This window comes from Myotis yumanensis, unplaced genomic scaffold (assembly GCF_028538775.1).
Source record: "Myotis yumanensis isolate MYYU_CA2020_CCGP unplaced genomic scaffold, mMyoYum1.0.hap1 SCAF_10, whole genome shotgun sequence".
In the NCBI taxonomy this organism is placed as follows: domain Eukaryota; kingdom Metazoa; phylum Chordata; class Mammalia; order Chiroptera; family Vespertilionidae; genus Myotis; species Myotis yumanensis.
Genome location: NW_027223761.1, coordinates 1,955,236 through 1,974,629, shown reverse-complemented (window position 1 = coordinate 1,974,629; position 19,394 = coordinate 1,955,236). Strand labels below are relative to the sequence as shown.

The window sequence follows — 19,394 nt, the reverse complement described above, 5'->3', positions numbered from 1 at the left end:
GGTCAAAGCTGAATGGAAGGGTCCCCCCGAGGCAGGAAACCCCTCTCGCACCCCTCGCTGGGGTTACGGCTGTGATTCAGGAGCGCGTCCCCCTCCTCCGTGTGACGCTAGTGAGCTCCCACGGGCGCCGTGCCGGGCCTGGGGCAGCGGCAGAGCAAACACGGCTCGCGGAGCGAGGGCAGCAGCGGGCCTGTGTCGGGCCCCGCCGGAGTGTCCCTGTGCGTGTGGGTGTATGTGCGTGTGTTTGTGTGCACTTGTGTGTGCATGTGAATGTGTCTTTGTGTTTCTCTGTGAGCGTTTCTGTATGCATGGGCATTGCATGCACGTGTGTGTACAGGCACGGTGTGCGCATGCACTGTGCGCGCATGTACGTGTGTATGCAGTTGTGCTGTACACATGAGTGTGTTCACGCACTGTGTGTGCATGTACTTGTGTGTGCATGCATTTGTGTCGTGTGCATATGTTTTCATGCACGTGTGCACATGTCTGTATGTACTTGCGTGTATGTGTGCATGCGATTGTGTTTTCAAGCACTGTGCACATGTATGCGGGCACTGTGTGCATGTTTTCATGTACTGTGGGTGCACATACTTGTGTGTGTGCATGCATTTCTGTCGTGTGTGTATGTGTGTTTTCGTGCACTCTGTGCATGTGCATGCAGTTGTGTTGCATGTGTGTGTCTGTGCTCATGCGCTGTGTGTGTGTGAGAATCACAGCAGCCAGCCTGCCCTGAGTGCTGACGCCAGAGGTCCCTGACACGTGGCCTGGACCCGCCCTGGGCTGGGGCCGCACTGGGGCCTCATCTCTGGCGGCTGTGAGGTGAGGGTCATGGAGAGCCTGCTCCCCAGGGTCTTCCTGGACCCGTGAGTGCGTCCAGGGGGCCTTGCACAGAGGCAGTGCTGGTCCACGCTGGCCCTCAGGTGAAGCTCAAATCCACATCCAAGGCTGGGTGGGGGCTAGGCCTGTTCCCTCTGTAACAGGTTGTGGGCAGAGCAGCTGACCCTCTGGTTCGCCCGGATGCAGGACTACATCCCGTGTGCCCACTGCTAACCCCGGGGCGGTCAGCCCCCTACACGTGGGCCACTGCCTGTCCCAACCAGGGGAGCTGTCCGGGCCCAGCCAGCACCCCCTGCTGGTGACCCCAGTTAGCCGGCCTCCCTGCCCCGCCCGGCCCTCTCCCCTCCCTTCAGGGCCTCCCTGCCCTGCCCAGCGTTCAGGATCCACCACCTACCTCCTACTCTGAACTTGACGTTTGAGGGCCTCCTACGAGGGAACCACACGGGGTTCGCCCCTCTGCGTCTGGCCTGTTCACTCCGTGTAACGCCCTCACGGCCCCTCCATCGGGAGCAGGTGTCAGAATGCCCTTCCTTGTGACGGCTGCGTAATAGTCCGCGTGGATGGGCCGCGTTCGGGGTTCCGCCCTCTGTCCACGGACACACGGCTGCTCGCATGTCGTGGTTGCCGTGACTCAGGCGGCTGTGAACGTGGGTGCGCAGAGGCCTGTGTGGGTCCCAGCTCGCGCTCTGTAGGGACACGCCTAGGTGGGGTTCCTGGATCTGCTTCGGTCTTTTAAGCTCGAATGCTACCCCAGGGCCCTTGCTTGTCTTTAGCCCCAGCTCGAGCCCGGAGCTGCGATGGGACTGCTGGCAACCGGGCGTCATTGGGAGCGGGCTGGCTGCAGGTCTGCGTGTGCCCTGTTCTGTCCCCAGCCGTGACCCCCTCTGCTCCTCCCTCGCAGGCCGGCCTTTCCGCCCGGAGCCAGCAAGGACGCGCCCTCTGCCTTCCCGTACGCGGGGCCCAAGCGGAAGCTGTACAGCGCGGTGCCCGGGAGGCTCTTCGTCGTCGTCAAGCCATACCAACCCCAGGTCGACGGCGAGATCCCCCTCCACCGTGGGGACAGGGTCAAAGGTCAGTGTCCAGGCCCTCCTCTGCTTCTGGGTGAGGTCGGGGCGAGGCCCCTGTGGGAGATTCGGAGCTCCAGGCAGGAGGGAGCAGAGTGAGGCTCCCAGCCATTCTCGGGGCGCAGCTTCCATGTCCCTGCTGTGTTAGGGGACAGCGCCCACGTGGAACGGGACTCCCCTGGGGAGAGCAGGGAGGGGACGCCTGGGGCATCGAGGGAAACCGGAGGCCTCCCGGAGAAGCCGTGCTGGCAGAGGTCCCGGCACAGGTCGATGGGCCAGAGCCTGCCGCCGGCCTGCTGACCCCGGGCCTGGCCCCGACCTGCTGACCCCCCAGGCCTGGCTGTCATCAGCCCCCCACACCCACTAACCCAGGCCCTCCCAGCCCGGCCCCTCCCACTAACGCCATCCTGTCCCGTCCTTGTCTCCAGTCCTGAGCATCGGCGAAGGGGGCTTCTGGGAAGGCAGCGCCCGCGGCCACATCGGATGGTTCCCGGCCGAGTGCGTGGAGGAGGTGCAGGGCCGGCCCCGGGACAGCCAGGCAGGTGAGGCGCCTCTCCGGCCGGGTGGGCGGCGGTCCGAGGGGCGGCAGGTCCGAGGTGTGTGCGGGGGAGCCGGCGGGTGTGTAGTTATGGAGGAACTGAGCTCAGAACAAGGACCCGCAGGTGGGTGCAGTCCCGCGGGCTCTGTCCAGACCAGAGACAGTGCGTGGCGGCGCGTGGAGCGTGTACGGAGGAGGCTGCGCGGTGTCTGTGCCAGGGCACCTGCTCCAGCTCCCTTGTGGTCTCCTGTGCCCACCTCGCAAACAGGCGTCCACATCTCTATAGAAACCGCTCAAAGCGGCCGGCGTTCTCGAAGGAAGCTGTGCCCCGGCTCTGGGACTCCCGAGGGGGCCCTGCTGGAACCTTTTAAAACTGGGGCTGAGGGGTCAAATCGACGGAGAGGCTGAGCGGAGGCCACCTGCCTGGTGGTGCTGAGCAGAGCGTGAGAGTCGGGGGAGGCGAGCCGGGGTGTCTTGTTAGAGCAGCCTGGCCCCTGGCCGCACGGGCTCTGGGTGGGAGCCGCTCAGCGCGGGCGTGGGGTGGCCACACTCGCCTCGGGCCGATGGCTCCGCTGCGTCCCCCGTGCGGACTGCTGGCCCCTGGCTGGCCCCAAGCACAGGTCCCGAAAGGGCTCGGAGTCTGTCATCCACCGGAAAGGAGGTGCCGTGATGCAGGGGCGGAGGTGGTGCCCGCACAGGGTCGCGGACGGGAAGTTGTTGGTTTTGTGTTTCTGGGCGTGGGAGACGGGTGTGCCCGGTTCACAGCAACTCACCTCTTGCGGACTCAGCCCGGAGAGGGGGCCCCGAGCCGCCGCACCCTAAGGGGAACTGCCATCAGTCATGCGTGCCCCTCCCCGTGCGCCTGGCGTCCGGGATCCGGAGGTCCGGACAGCCCCTCCGTCCTGTGTCCTGCGCAGCCCTTCACACGGGACAGGGTGCGTGTCCGCGGGTCTGTGGGTCTGCGGAGAGGAGGCCACCGGCCTTGCCCTGACCAGGAGGCCGAAGGGCCCCTCGTGTGGCGGTGAAACGCTGCAGCTGAGCGTGAGCTGGGGCGGGGCCCGCTGCTGGGTGGACAAGCCCAAGCCTGGTGGCTGCGCAGTTTCCTGCCCTTCTCGCCCCGGAGCCTCTGCCCCCAGCCGCAGGCACAGGCACGGGAGGGGCTCTGGCTCTCATCCCCGCTGTCCAGGGCCAGTCCGTCGGCCCGGCCGCCCTCGGAGATGTGCAGACCTGGCGCGCTTTCCTGCTGCTTAGTAAGCGCCCAGGACCGGCCCAGGCGGGCTGGCGTGTCAGGCATCGGCCACCAGAGCCCAGCGGCGGCTAAGGGGTGGGTGGTGGTGTATGCCGGCCGGGTCTGGGGTGTGGGGGACAGGCCGCCTTGGAGAGTCAGGGCGGGGAGGCCCAGCAGGGAGGTGGCTGCCCGGGCAGCCTCCACCCAGCTCGGACCTCTGCCCGGAGGAGGAGGCGAGGGCCGCTGGGAGCTGCCACCACGTTCCGGGCGGGTCTGGGGGCTCCCTCGGGGCCGGGCTCCCCGAGTCCCGCTAGCGAACACAAGTCCCGTCATCACAAGGCCACGCACCCTCTGTGAGACGGCACAGAGGCGGCGGGTTCGAAATAGGATGTTTTTGTTACCGTGGGGACATGTAACATGTAGGCGGGGACTCCGCCTGGTCTCTGAGATGTTCGTCAGCAGCCGCGGGGCGGGGCGGGCCCTCAGGGAACTGAAATCAGCGAGGCCTCCTGGTTGTGTTGGCAGCCGCGGCAGGAACGCGCCCACCCTCTTTCTTTCACGCCATTTTATGAAAGCGCATGGGGCGCCGGCGGCCTGGGTGCACCCCTGGTCTCTAAACAGCTGCTTTGTGTTGTAAATGCCGCTTCCCACGCCTCCCACGCCGGGCCAGCCCTGAAATAGAGTCCCGCCGGGTCTGCCTGTCGTAGCCACTTTCCCGGGGAGCTCCAGTTCTCGGTGACGCTCAGGGACCCAGGCCCCACTGCTCCGCCCCTCCCAGCAGCTGGGTGGTTGGCCCTGGTTCCCATGGCAACCCAGGGATGCTGGTGCCACCCCTTCTCCTCACAGCCCCTCCTGCCTCCACGCGATGTGCAGCTGTGTCCGAGGTCGCCCTGCACAGCCGCACCGCAGCCCGGGGTTCTGGAGGGAAGGGGTGTGGCTCAGCCTCGGGGTGGGGGCCTTCTCACCCCCACATGGGCGGGTGACTGGTTACAGTGGTTTTCCGTGATTAAACATGACCTCCTTGGGGGTTCAAACCACACACAGTGTCCTGGCCAGTGTGGCTCAGTGGCTAGAGCATCGGCCTGTGGACTGAAGGGTCCCAGGTTCGATTCCAGTCAAGGGCACGTACCTCAATTGAAAGCTCGATCCCTGGCCCTGGTCAGGGCATGTGCAAGAGGCAACCAATGGATGTGTCTCTCACATCAATGTCGCTCTCTCCCTCTCCCTTCCACTCTCTCTACAAATCGATGGGAAATATCCTCGGTTGAGGGTATAAAAAACCAACGAAACCCACAGACCCGGGTGGCTCACAGTCCGGGAGGCGCAGGCCTCAGGCCCAGCGTGGGCAGCGTCTGTCCGGGGGCGGCCTCTCCTCCGGCTGTGGACGGCCGGCGCTCCTACTGTGCCCTCCTGTGGCCGCCACGCACAGCTCTGGCGTCCCCTCCCCTCCTGACAAGGACACCAGTACCATAGGGTCAAGGGCCACCCTACGACCTCGCTTAACCCCGATTACGCCCTAGAGGCCTGTCTCCGGGCAGCCATGCTGGGCTCGAGGGAGCTGGGGGAGCACAGCTCCGTCCACAGCCTCGGGGCGGAGGCGTGGCCATGGCCGGGCTCTGCTCCCCCATCCACGTTCTGCGGACGCCTCCCTTCATCTCCTTCCTGCCACGCAGTCCATCCCGGGGGGCGGGGGCGTTTGTTGTCTGAGTCGAGGGCAGTGACTGTCCTGGGATGTTACCTGGTCAGGGGCGAGCTCACCTTTCAGCACTCGGATGCCTCTGGTCGGCCTCAGGGCCCGTCCACAGGACACACACCTGGAGCCGGACGCTGATGTGAGGTCACAGGGCGGGGCCAGAGCTTCACCGACCCCCGGCTGTGTGACTGCGGCACGTTCTCAGCCTCTCGGAGCCGCGGTTCCTGCTTGTGGAGTGGCAGTGGTGGTCGTGCGTTCCCAGCAGGGCTGCTGGAAGTGTGGGTGAGTCCCTCGTGGAAACCGCCCAGCAGGCCGGCTGTCAGACACACTCACTGGACATTGATTCTCGGGTCCCTGTCACCCCACACGCCACATCTGCACACACACGCCAAATGTGTGGGCGTAGCCCGACCGACACCCAGCCCAGCTACCGGCCTCCCAGGTGCTGTGTGTGATGAGCTGGGACCTAGGAACTTGAGCTGGAGCAGATTGAACCGGTGCAAATGGTGGGAGCGAGGGTGAGGGCCTGCAAGTTTTCAACACACGTTGGCGAGGCCCATCGGTCAACAAGTACTGTTTCCCATGAGCGCAGAGAACCAGGAGGATGGTGGAAGGGTGATTGGGTAGGAGGGTGGGTGGATGGTGGATGGATGGATGGGTGTGGATGGGTGGATGGATGGATGGATGAATGGATGGGTGGGTGGATGGGTGGATGAATGGGTGGATGGATGGATGGATGGATGATAGATAGATAGATAGATAGATAGATAGATAGATGAGTGGGTGGATGGGTGGATGGATGAATGGGTGGATGGATGGATGGATGGATGGATGGATGGATGGGTGGATGGATGGATGGGTGGATGAGTGGATGAGTGGATGGGTGGGTGGATGGGTAGATGAATGGGTGTCTGGATGGATGGTTGTATGGGTAGATGGATGGATGGATGGATGAGTGGATGGGTGGGTGGGTGGATGGATGGGTGTGGATGGGTAGATGGATGGATGGGTGGATGGATGGATGAATGGGTGGATGAGTGGATGAATGGATGGGTGGGTGGATGGGTGGATGAATGGGTGGATGGATGGATGATAGATAGATAGATAGATAGATAGATAGATGAGTGGGTGGATGGGTGGATGGATGAATGGGTGGATGGATGGATGGATGGATGGATGAGTGGATGAATGGATGGGTGGGTGGATGGGTAGATGAATGGGTGTCTGGATGGATGGTTGGATGGGTAGATGGATGGATGGATGAGTGGATGGGTGGGTGGGTGGATGGATGGGTGTGGATGGATGGGTGGATGGATGGATGGATGGACCTGGCATGGGGTGCTTGCAGACACCCACTCTTCCTCTCATGCACGGCTCTCCAGGTTCAGCTATGCAGCCCTCAGTCTAGCCCGCTCCTACACGCTCGGGGAGGCTTTGTTAGAAACGGGGCTGTGAGCAGCAGGGAGGGGTGGGGTTTACGAGGCCTGAAAAATCCCTTGTTGTTGGTCTCCCAGGCCAGGGCCTCTCTGGGTCTCGGCCCTGGAGGTTTTCAGGGAGCAGCTCCCTTCAGCCACCCACCCCTGCCGATGCCCAGTGGCCTCAGACTCTGCCTGCTGCCCACCCTGCCCCCGAATCTGACAAGTAGCCCCCCACCCCACCACCAGGAGCTAGAAGGATGCGCGGGGGCTGGGGCACCCCGCCTGGGAGGCTGGTGGACCATTCTCGCCCGCGCGTGAGTGCCTGGGCTCCGGGGGCCCCGGGACAGGCGAGGCTGTGCACCGTGGGCGGCGTGGACGGGTCCCTGCCACTCATGGTCCTGATAGGCGCCGTGGACACTGACCTGCCGGCGTCACGCTAGTGAGGCAGACGTGGGGCCTCTTTCTAGGCGCTGGGCGTCCGGTGTCGGGGTGGCTGGCAGGGCCCTCAGGCCCTCGGGCGGGGGCTCGGACGGGCCACGGGCCACCCCCCAGGGCGCCGAGGCTCATCGTGGGACAGGCAGCGGCAGATGGTGCTCCGTCACCGGGGGAAGAAGTTCTGGCTCCTGGGACACAGGCGATGGGGGGATGAGTAAACCAGCTCTCAGGCCACCGGCTGCCTCATGGCTCAGGGCGGCTGCTTAGGTGCCACCCATCACATCCACATTCCAGCACAGGAAGGACGTGCAAAGCATCCACTGTGCTTCCAACGGCAGCTCACTGGCCATCACGTAACCTCGAGGGAGGCAGCCGAGACCCTTTGTTCCAGATAACCTGCTGGAGAAGGAGGAGAGCAGCTGGTGGGGCAGGGCGGGCAGATGCCCACTTCACCACAGCGTGTCCCCGGGAGCAGCCTGCTCCTGTTTCCATAGCACCCACCCCCCACCCGACCACCCCCTGCGCCCCCCTCTCCCCCACACACACTCATCCACAGGAGCTCCGGATGTAAGCTATGCGATGGCATTTGAGTAGAGCAAGCACGTCAAACTCAAAGGCTAACGCGGGCCAAATAAACAGGTTTACGTGTCTGTGTGCCGCAAAAAAACAAAAGCTTCCATTTTCATAGAAACGTAGGTTTATTTCGATAGAGACATGCTGAATGCAAAGGGCTGAAATAAATGAGTCACCATTCACATAAAATAATAGAACATTTTAATAAAAATTAATATTTTTTCTTGAACATTAACTGACCAGACACTGAATAACTACGTAAATTAGTAAGCATAATTCAAACCTCTTTTTCTTGTTCTCTGAAAGCGAAATATTTCCCGTTGCGCACACCAAACAAGTCAGTCCAAGACTAATGAGGTGGCCATCGGCTGCTGAAATATTCGCTGCTGGTGTTAGTGGAGGGAAATGGTGCGCCTGTGCATAAGGCACATAAGGGAAATGAATGCAACACGATTATAGTAATCGGTCATTAGCGAACATTGCAGTTATTAATAATTATGAATATCAGGATATTGTGAAAATTAGGTTACAAAATTTTTATTAAAACGTTTCTTACATACGGTTATATTGGCTAGGCCACAAAAACATTCGTTGTGGGCCACATGCAGCCCTCGGGCTGTGAGTTTGACATGCTTGGAGTAGAGATTTGAATTGTTTTGATCTAGAAAACAGAATTTATGGGAAACTGAACCCTGGGGGAGGGGGGGCTTGCCCCAGGCAATGTACTGCCTACGCACTGTTATGCCAGCCACCCTGGGGCCCTGGCGGGGTCCCCACATCCTGTCAGAGTTCTCATCCTCTTCTGAGCTCCCAGACCTCTTTCCAGGTCAAAGCCTGGTAAGCGAGGGATATTACTCTTGTACCTGTCAGGCCTCTTGGTTACAAAGGGTAAAATTCAAGCTCCACTTGGCTGAAGCCAAAGAGAGCTTTAGTAGCTTTTGTGTTCAGGAAGGACAGCTTCAGGTCCGGCTGGATCCAGGTGCTCTGGGAGCCAGGAAACTCTCTCTCCATCTCTAATTTCTGGTTGGCTCTGCATGGACTCCCTCCTCCGGCAGGGTCTCCCCGCACCCTGTGGAGACATCCACCAGCAGCACCCGGTTTAAGGTTCGACTATGTTAGCGGTCAGAGAGGAAGAGCACCTCCCTCCCAGTCATTACAAGAGAAGGGTCAGGGTTGGGTCTTGCTGGACTGGGTTTGCATCCTGTGCCCATTCTTGACCCAATCACCATGACCAAGGGAGTGGATGGCCCCATCGGCCAGACCAGGATCCCACTGCCCACCCTCTGAGGGCCTGGCCACAGCACATACACTAAACATGGACGAAGGGTGTCTTCCCAGAAGTGAGAGACATGGACACGTGGCAGGCTGAAGGCACACGTCCGTCATTCCCGCTCCTACACCCCAGGATTCCTGCCCCGGCGTCCTGGTCTCACTCCCTGGGCACCTGTCCCCCTGGCTGCCCTTTTCCTTTATGAGTTTCTTCCTCCTGGTGCCCGACAGTCTATTAGGGGAAGAGCTGTAATGCCCCCTGAGTCCTCAGCACCCGCCCCACACAAAACTCGGCGCAGAACAGGAGCCTGTAAGTGTATGGCGGCCAGCTGGATGGAAGGAGGAGGGATAGGCAGATGGCTGGCTGGCTGGATGGCTGATAGATGAGTAGGTGGGTGAGTGGATGGGTGGGTGAATGGATGGGTGAGTAGATGGGTGGATGGAGGGGTGCATGAGTGGGGGTTGGATGAATGGATTAGTGGAAGGATGGAGGATGGGTGAGTAGATGGATGGATGGATGGATGGATGATGGTTGAATGGATGGATGAGTAGATGGGTGAGTGGATGGGTGGATGGATGCATGAGTGATTGGTTGGATGAATGGATGGGTAGATGGATGGATGAGAAGTAGGTGAGGGGGTGGGTGCATGGATGGGTGGATGGATGGAGGATGGAAGGGTGGGTGGATGGATGGATGAGAAGTAGGTGAGGGGGTGGGTGCATGGATGGGTGGATGGATAGATGGATGGGGGATGGAAGGGTGGGTGGATGGGTGGAGGATGGATGAGTAGGTGGGTGAGTGGATAGGTAAATGGATACATGAGTGTTTGGATGAATGGGTGGATAGATGGACGGATGGAGGATTGATGAGTAGGTAGGTGAGGGGGTGGGCCCATGGGTGGGTGGATGGGTGGATGGATGGATGGAGGATGGATGAGTAGCTGGGTGAGTGGATGGGTGGGTGATTTGTGGATGACTTTATGAGCAGATGGCTAGCTGATGGGATGACAGACTCGCTGTGGGTCACACAGCCCTGTTAACTGCAAGCAGATCAATGTGCCGTCACTTAACTCTCTCGCTCGGCCCTGATAGAGGGAGTGGAATAGAGTGGGTGGCACTGGGCCACTCCCGTCAGGGGGCCTGGCAGGAGTCCGGCCAGCTGGGCAGCGTCCTGAGTGAGCGTGAGTCAGGGCTCTTCTGGTCCCAGGGAGGCGGCCTGTCTGCCCAGAGCCTTCCCTGGCCCCGCTCCCGTCCCTCCAGGTGGATCCCCACTGTGCTCTGGCGCACCCTGCACCCCACACCCCACCTGACGGCCTGAGGCTCAGGCCCCCGAAGATCCCAGCCCCCCTCCCAGAATTAGCTTCTGGGAGAACTGAGCTCAGAGAGGTTGGCCCCTCCCCAAGATCACACAGGCCCGCGCCCCCACGGAGTCGGCTGGGACGGAAGGACACCCCCTAGCTGACCAGGCAGGTTGCCCAGGTAACTGAGAGCCGCTCTGTAACACGGAGGTGAGTTTCCAGTTTCTGGGAATCCGAGCGCCATGCAGAGCTGTCCTGTTAGGACCCGCCCCCCCCCCCCAACCGCCGTGCCCTCCCAGCTCGTCAGGAAGCCCTGACCTTAGAGGAACCTCCCCCCACCGGGCTCCCCTTCCTCTGGGTCCTTCCCTGGACCTTGCAGGAGGGTCCGGGCCTGTGATTCCTTCCTCGGCCACTAGATGGCAGCCGCTGGGCACAGAAGCCGGGAGAGGGGCACTGGGCTGGGGACACACCCGGGAGGGAATCTGGCTCCAAGGAGGGGCCTGGGGACCACGTCCTCCCGAGAGCAGGGAACTAGCTCTCAGTGTCAATCCTCCGAGCAGACCCGCTGGGCCTGACAACGGAGCCACAGGCCTGGGGTCCTGTTGCAGTCCCCGCACGGCCCGGTCGGGCTGGGGCCACCAGGAGGCCGACGGGGGGTGGACAGTCGCTGGGGCTGCAGGGCGGAGGGACGTAGGGCAGCCCTTCGCACACTCTGATCCTCCAGGGAGCCGTGGAGGCTGGGCACCCCCGTGGGGAAGGCTGCGGGCGGATTTTCCGTTTGTCCTGGACGCCTCTGTGACCTCGGTGACCTCCGTGACCTCCGTGACCTCTGTGACCTCCGTGGCAGCGGACACGGGGAGGCTGGGCACACGGGGCGTGACTGACCGTGGTTTCATCTTAGACGGTCAGCGTGGACGAGGGGCCCAGAGCGTGCGTCCGGATGCCAGCCTCGCCACCTGCGGGCCGCACGCTGTCGGGGGGCCAGTGACGCAGCCCCGCTGGGCCTCGGTTCCCCCCCGAGTTCAGTGGGGTAACGGAGCTTGTCCCGTTCCGTTGTTATGATCCCTGATTTAAGAAATGTGAATAGAAACCGCGGGTCTCGGTGGGGTGCCGTCCTGAGCCCCAGAAGGTCCTGGTGGCTGCCGGTCAGGGCACAGGCCCGGGGTGTGGGCTCCATCCCCGGTGGGGGCGTGCAGGTGGCAGCCGGTCCATGATTCTCTCTCCTCATTGACGTTTCTCTCTCTCGCTCCCTCTCCCTTCTTCCTCCGATGTTCGCTGGTAGTTACTAGGTGCACGTGTGTGTGAGTGAGCCTGTGCACACGGGTGTGCCCGCGTGTGGGTGCGGCCAGAGCACCTCCCACCTTCGTCCTGCAGGCCACGCCCCCCAGCTTGTTTCCGGGCCATTGCTGTCATTCCCCCCTCCACGTGCGTGTGCACACACACACATGCACACACACGCACACACTGCAGCTCCAGGCGGGTGCTCAGGTCCCGGCTTCCCCCTCCCCGTCCCAGGTCCTGGCTCCACAGCCGCACGCGCGCGCAATGAGGCAAAATTTGCTGACCCTCCTGGAGTCCGCAGGTGCTTCCGGTCCTGGGACTCTAAGAGCCGGTTCATAAACACCCGCCCATCACCGGAGTGCACCTCTCCCACCCCAGCCCGGCAGCCTCTCCTTCCATTTCTCTTATCAGCGCTGCTCACACCTTGCCCGAGGCTTCAGAGGCGCGGCCGAGAGCCAGTGGCCTCCTTCATGCCTTTTCTCTGGCGGCCAGTGAGCCACGCGGCCGGCGCTCCGGGTCCGCCTCGTTCTGAGCCAGAGCCCGCTAGTGCTGACGCTGGTTCCATCCGCACAGCCCTGCCTGCCTGGGGGCGGGGCCTGGGAGCCAGCGGCACAGCCAGGTGCGGGCCTGGGCGTGTGGCTTCTAAGATCGGGACCCCACAGCGGCTTGAGGGGCGGGGGACCCCCTGCCTTTGGCCCCGTGGGCACAAGGCCAGATTGGACACCAGGAGAAAATTGGGCTTGGGCAGCCATGATCTCCCAGAGGGGGTTACACTTGACTGGGGTTTTGAAGGATGAATAGGAGTTCGCTGGGAGGAGGAGAGAGAAAGGTCTGCTGCAGGGAGGACTATAAGCTGTCTGCTTCCCTGGCCTGTAAGGCCACAGAGGGTACTTTGAGAGAATTTTTAAATTAATAAATAACTTTAAAAGAATAAGAAAGTTGTCAGATGGAGGGGGAGTGGGCAGGTGAACGAATGTATAGGATGGAGGGTGGGTGGTGGGTGAATGAATGTATAAGATGGAGGGTGGGTGGGTGGCGGGTAAATGTATGGGATGGAGGGTGGGTGGCGAGTGAATGAAAGTATAGGATGGAGGGTGGGTGGCGGGTGAATGAATGTATAGGATGGAGGGTGGGTGGGTGAATGAATGTATGGGATGGAGGGTGGGTGGGTGAATGAATGTATGGGATGGAAGGTGAGTGGGTGAATGAATGTATGGGATGGAGGGTGGGTGGGTGAATGAATGTATGGGATGGAGGGTGAGTAGGTGGGTGGCGGGTGAATGTATAGGATGGAGGGTGGATGGGTGGCAGGTGAGTGTATAGGATGGAGGATGGGTAGGTGGCGGGTGAGTGTATAGGATGGAGGGAGGGTGGGTGGGTGAATGAAAGTATGGGATGGAAGGTGGGTGGGTAAATGAATGTATGGGATGGAGGGTGAGTGGATGGGTGGCGGGTGAATGTATAGGATGGAGGGTGGGTGGGTGGCGGGTGAGTGTATAAGATGGAGGATGGGTAGGTGGCGGGTGAATGTATAGGATGAAGGGAGGGTGGGTGGGTGAATGAATGTATAGGATGGAGGGTGGGTGGGTGAATGAATGAATGTATAGGATGGAGTGGGGGTGGCGGATGAATGAATGTATAGGATGGAGGGGGGGTGGGTGAGTGGGCAACATCTTTTAGGATTTGAGTGGGTCTGAAGGTAAGAGAGGTTCCTGGTAGGTGCACAATGAACAGTGGATCAGTAGGTGGTTGGGTAGAAAGGGTAATTGGATGGATGGATGGATGGATGGATGGATGGATGGATGGACGGACAGATGGATAGGTGAACAGACAGGTGAACAGATGATGGATGGGTGGCTGGCTGGATGGATGGATGGACGGACAGACGTGTGCATGGACAGGTGGGTAGAGTGATGGACAGGTGAGCATGGATAACAGATGAACTGTGCCCCCCCCCCCCCCCCCCCCGTGAGACCACCTGCCCCAGGGCTGCAGGGCCTCTAGGAGCTTCCCTTCCGGGGAGGGACTCCCCTCCCCCACCTGCCTGGGGGCAGGGGGCAGACTGGCTGTGGGTGCGGGGAGCACCCAGCCACGCCCTCCATCGCTGCTGCCAGGGCGCAGCTGAGGCTCCCGCTGTGGCTCCGGGGGGCGTGCGGGGCATTCGGGGTGGCAGGTCCCAATTTCTGTTTCAGACAAAGACCCCGGGCAATCGTGTGATCAGAAATAGCTCGGGCAGCGGCCTGGGGGGAGGGGAGGAGCGCGGCTTCGATCCCAGGCCCCTGGCGCATTGCCCGGGGGCGGGGGCTGCTTCTACGTCCCCGTTTTCAAGCGCAGGAGGGGTGAGACCCGGAAGGACCATGTCAGCCCTCGAAAGGGTTTCCCGAGGCTCCCAGGACAGGCGGTCCAGCAGGTGGGAGTCTGAGGTCACGGAACACGGCGCACTGACTGGGCACCTACTGCGCGCCCGTCCCCAGTGGGGCCTTTCTCGGGCCGTCACAGGAACCTAGCGTGGTGGGTTGTTATGCGTCTCATTCATGCCAACGTGAGGTAGAGGTTCGGAGGAGCCCATGCGGTCGTTCCCTCATTCAGTGGCGTTCACTGACCACCTACTGTGTGCAGGGCACTGTTCGAGGTGCTACCCAGTGTGGGCGCCAGCCCAGCAGGGGGCTCTAGAGAAGCAGCCACTCGGGCCTCACTGGGCAGCTGTGGCCTTGGGCAGGGCAGGCCCCTCTCTGGGCCCTGCTCACAGGACCGCCACGGGTGGTGAGCGGCTCCCATCCCGCGTGGGCCTCACACCTGGCGTCTCCTGGAGGAGAGGTGGCTGCCGTGGCCGCCCTGCGCACGCGCTCTCCGCCCCGCACACGCGCTCTCCGCCCTGCGGAGAGCCTTAACAAATGCACCGTTTGTCTTCTCGTTCCTGTGCCAACTGCCATTGCTTCTGAGGAGCCTATGCAGGCTCCTCGCCGTCCGTGTGCGGGAGAGCCGGCCCCACGGAGCCTGTTTTCTAGAATCACCTGTGCCCCGAGCATGTTTGAGCTGTGAGAGTGTGGCTGGGCACGGCCACTCTTGCTGGACACAGGAGCCCACAGCGCCCGGGGCTGGCTGGTCTCTGGCCATTAGCACAAAGAAGCAAGGACAGTGGTGTCCTGGGGAGTCACACACCCCTTCGCGTCCGGCGGCTCAGCTCGCCCCCACCGAGCGAGTGACACCTTCATAAGGACAGGGCCACGCGGGAGGAGAGGGCCACGCGGTTCCTCCCGTGCCCAGAGCTGTGGGTCTCGCTCTGGTGCAGATGTTGGCTGGGCACCAGGACAGGCGTGTTGTCCTGAGGATGTCGGCGTGGCCAGTGGTGTGCACGGTGCGGGCGAGGACGCGAGGGAACCACCTGGCCATCGCTCCCTGCTTTCCCGGGCTGGACCCTCGGGAGCCCGCACAGTCGGTCTTCCTGTCTGTGAAATGGGCTCGGTCCGGCCTCCTCGGGGGCCGGTGGGTCCAGTGGAGCAGGTGCTGCAGCCAGAGCTGGTGCCGCCCGTTTCTGCCGGGCGCCTGGTGCGCCCATGTCCTCCCGTGGCAGACAGCGAGCTCTGTCCCTCTCCCTGCAAGGACACTGTCCCAGGCAGGGCCACCTCTGACCTCGTCGAACCCTAACCCCTCCAGGGCCCCGCCTCCCAGCTGTCACCGTGGGGGCAGGGCTGCAGCACAGAACTTGGGGGACACGAACACCCCGTCCGTAGCGCTCAGTGATAAGATGCCAGGCTGGGGCCAGCCCGGGCCCGGATAAGAGTCGAGGAGCCGGGTGCTGGCCTGGACTTGGAGGGTGGCGGGCGTGGTGGGTCTGCCCCCAGGGCCGGGCTACGGAGGACGAAGCGCAGTGCCGAGCGCAGGGGGACAGCAGGGGCCTGTGGGGGTCAGCAGGCGCCGAGGCCTGAGCCACAGGCCTGAGTGAGGCCGGTGTGATTACAACCCGCTGAGGCCTCACCTTCCGGACCCGCCTCCGGGAGGCTCAGCCTCGCTCCTTCCTCTGCCCCCAGGGGCCAGCAGGGTCCTGACCCATAGGCCTCAGCCCCAGCCCAGGCTTGGGCCCAGCGGTCATCCCTCTCGTGGCTCCCAGTTAGTGGAGACGAAGGCTGCTGGTGACAGGGAGGGGAACGGCCTGGGCGAGGAGACACTGGTGAGCAGCAGAGTCTGAGGCCACATCATAAGGAGCGTGTGTCCAGGGCAAGGGAGGTGAGCAGACGACCTCCCGCCGTCACTCCCCCCTCCCGCCCCCGCAGTCTCCTGTCATGTTTGGCGTGAGGCTGGCGCCAGGCCCCCAGGGTCCCCGGGTCAGCAGGTGCCCTCCCAGATCCGGGCAGGGGCTGGTGCAGCTGCTCCCGCCCCAGGGCAGCCACGGCCACTCCTGTCCTTGCACGCCAACCCCCACGCTGGGGGAGTCCCTGTTGCCCCCTGTACAGGCCCCTCGCTGAGCACAGATGTGCTGCGCCGCCCAAGCCTGCATCCGCCCCGTCTCCAGGGTAACGCAGAATTCCCCCTGTGCGGCTTAAAATACCCTGCCGTTCCCTGCCCAGCGGCCTGTGGCTGTTCCCGCAGCACCGCCTCCCCCAGCAGGGGTGGAGGTGCGTGTGGAGGGACCGTCCCAGGTCCCCCTCTCCCAGCAGCCCTCTCCTCCGTCCCCAGGTGCCCTCTGGCCTCCAGAAGGGGTGGCTGACCTGCCCCCTGGGCTCCCGGACCAGGCCCAGCCTCTGGCTGGCAGGTGATGGAGGCTGCCCTCCTTCCACGCCCTGGGGCCTCCTGCCCAGCTGCCCCCCACCCCGCCCTGCCCTCTGGATCCTCAGCCCGGACCCTGCCCGTCCCCCCGCCATCGGGGTTGCGTTGGCCAGGGAGGCCCAGGCTGCTCTGTCTTGCTCCCTGTCACTCGGTACCGATGGCTTCCAGGCGCCCCTCTGAGTGTGACCTTCACACACACTCACTCCTTAACGCCGCTCGCTCGCTCGCTCGCTCGCTCGGAGTTTAACTTTCTGATGCTGCCACACCCGCTCAGAGCACCAGCAGCACATTCCACGCGGGGCAGCCCAGAGCCCATGGGTGCCGGGGTCGGCCTCCACGGCTCTGCCCGGCTGGGCCCACCTACCCTCCTGCCCTCCCTCTGCCCACCCAGGGCTGTCCCTCCCCAGACACAGCTCCGCCCCTGCCCCCGGCTGGCAGCCCCCTCCCTCGCTTACTGTCTCTCCCTCCTCCTCCCACTCCCGTGAACCAGCAGAGGGACCTAGGCCCCCCACCCCCGGGCCAGGCGCACGCTGGGCCTGCAAAGGCACCAAAGGGGGACCGTGTTGGGGGTCACCTCCCTGCCTGCGAGGGTGTGTCTCCCCTCCGACCCCTGGTCCCCCTCCTGCACCTCCCTCCCCAGCCCATGCAGCCCCCCTCCCCGGGCCCCTGATGTTCCACCCAACCTCATCTCCGTCCAGGCCCGGCTCCCCCGGCTCCCCTGAGGGGCCCGAGGGTAAGCCCTTGGTCTTTGGGGCCCCCCGCCTGTCGCAGCCGCCCCTCGCGCTGTAACTAACGCAGCCGCAGACAGTCCCGTGAAACATGGCGGGGGGCGGGGGGCGGGGGGCGTCCCGTGAAACGTCACTGAGAAGCAGGGCAGCCCTAGTGTGCAGACCCCTGTCCCGGGCCCACAGCTGCTGCTCCCCCTGAGCCGGGGTGCCCCCCCATTCCAGTCCCAGCTCTGCCTCGAAGCCCAACATCTCAGTCCCCATGTTAAGATGAAGACGGCCCGCATTCCCACGCTCAGGGCCGCGGGACCGAGGCCACCCAAGGCAGGCGCTAACCATTGTGACGTCAGCACCAGCCTCTGTGACATGGGCGGCTGCTCTCACACCCGGCACTGCCGCAGCGCCATTCCTCCGCCTGCGATGCCTTTCCTCCCTGTCCGCCTGCGGAACTCCTACTCAGCCTGCAAGACCCCGACCGGAGCGCCCCTCCCCCCCCCTCCAGCACCGCCCTCGCTGCTGTGGCTCCCAGGGCACCCACGCCTCCCTGCCGCCACGCGCCCGCTCTGTTGTGATCTGCTCCCGTCTGTGCCCTCGCGGCGGCTTAGTCATCTCTCCAGGGCGCGCCCGACAGGCAGAGCGGCTCGGGTTCATTCATTCAGCGAAGATGTGATGTGTGGGGCGCCCAGTGGCAGACGCTGTGCCGGAGCCGGTCACAGGGAGCCGGGGTCACGGCGGCAAAGGGGGAGTCCCTGCCTCCCCCATGATCTGGCGGGGCGCGGGGGGAGGAGCGGGCTGCATGTCACGTGACCAGGCAGTGGCTCGGAGGCTGGATATTGAACTCAAAGGGAATGAAGGGGCGAGTCGTGAGGACATGGGCGCGGGCGTCCCAGGCCCAGCAGCAGGTGCAAAGGTCCTGAGCCAGGCCCGGCTCCTGTGTCGGGACCCGCAGGAGCGCCCGGCGAGCGAGACGGGGCGGGGAGCACGGGTCGGAGAGGCCGGCGGCTCTGGGAGGCCTGCGGGCCCGGGAAACACCCGGCCTTGTTCTGACGGGCGAGGCCGTCCAGGGTTTGAGCGGAGGCTGTGACGTCAGGCTTTCGAGGGCGGCTCTGTCTTCCTGGGCGCGAGGCCAGGGGCACACGGCCCAGCACAGCGTGTCCGGGAGGCAGCAGGGCAGCGGCTGCAGAGACCGAACACTGGCCATCACCCCCATCGCATGGGGAGCGGCATGAGGTCTTGAGTGGGGGGTTCGGGAAAGTGAGGTTCCAGATGAACCTAAACCGGGGCTCAGCCCTGGGGCTCAGGGGCTGGGAGCCTCGTCCCCGAGCAGAAGGCTGTGGAACCCCTGGTTGGGTGTGTGTGGAGGCAACCGATCCATGTTTCTCTCTCAGTGTCTCGCTCTCTCCCTCTCTCTCCCTGGGCCCTCTGGCGCGCGCACGCTGCCCCATGTTTTTATAACACCTGATGGAGGTGAGATCCAGGTGCCGGAGAAGTGCCCTTTGAAAGTGCACCCTCCGAGGCACCCAGGACATGCACAACCTTGTGCCACCGCCACTCTCTGCTTCCAGATCTTCCTCCTCCTCCCTAAAGGAAGCCTGGCCATGGCAGTCCCCCCCCCGACCCCCCCCCCCCCCCAAGCCCTACCCACACCTCTACATCGGGACTCTCCGTAGAAACCAAGCCGCAGGCGGCGAGGGCATCAGTGAGCAGGCTGGTCCCGTGGCCGCTCAGCCCTTCCCCCTCCCCCTCCCCACGTACCCGCTCTGACCTCTCCCACACGCAGGGTCCCCTCCCCGAGCCCCGGGCCACGTGAGTCTGCCACGCTCCGTCCCCATCGGTGCACCGGGCAGCGGGTGAGCGTAACTACAAGTGAGAGTGGTTAGCGCCGTCGGCCTGCGGACTGAAGGGTCGCAGACTCATTCCCAGCCTGGTTGGGGCGTGCGGGAGGCAGCTCATCGATGTGTCTTTCTCACACCGATGTGTCTTTCTCTCGCCCTCCTGCCTCCCTTCCACTTTCCCTAAAAAACAATGGAAGAGACGCCCCCGATGAGGATTAGGGAGAAGAAGAGCATGAACAGCGTGCGGCCCCAGCTCAGCAGCCTGTCGTTGGGTAGAAATAAATTTCCTCAGCCCGGCCGGCGCGGCTCAGGGGCTGAGCGTCGACCTGTGACCCAGGAGGTCAGGGTTCGATTCCCGGTCAGGGCACAGGCCCGGGTTGTGGGCTCGGTCCCCAGTGAGGGGCGTGCAGGAGGCGGGCGATTCACGCGTCAC

At 63.3% G+C, this 19,394-nt stretch overlaps 1 protein-coding gene across 2 annotated transcripts in view; it reads left to right on the top strand.

Annotated features, from left to right (window-relative positions):
- The window catches only part of SHANK2 (SH3 and multiple ankyrin repeat domains 2), a 173,063-nt gene that overhangs the window by 53,088 nt on the left and 100,581 nt on the right, over positions 1–19,394 (top strand). For both annotated transcript variants that reach the window (XM_070427138.1, XM_070427139.1), the window contains 2 exons: positions 1,739–1,908; positions 2,330–2,443. In XM_070427138.1, the coding sequence (XP_070283239.1) occupies positions 1,739–1,908; positions 2,330–2,443 (284 nt within the window). The remainder of the gene's footprint in view (positions 1–1,738; positions 1,909–2,329; positions 2,444–19,394) is intronic.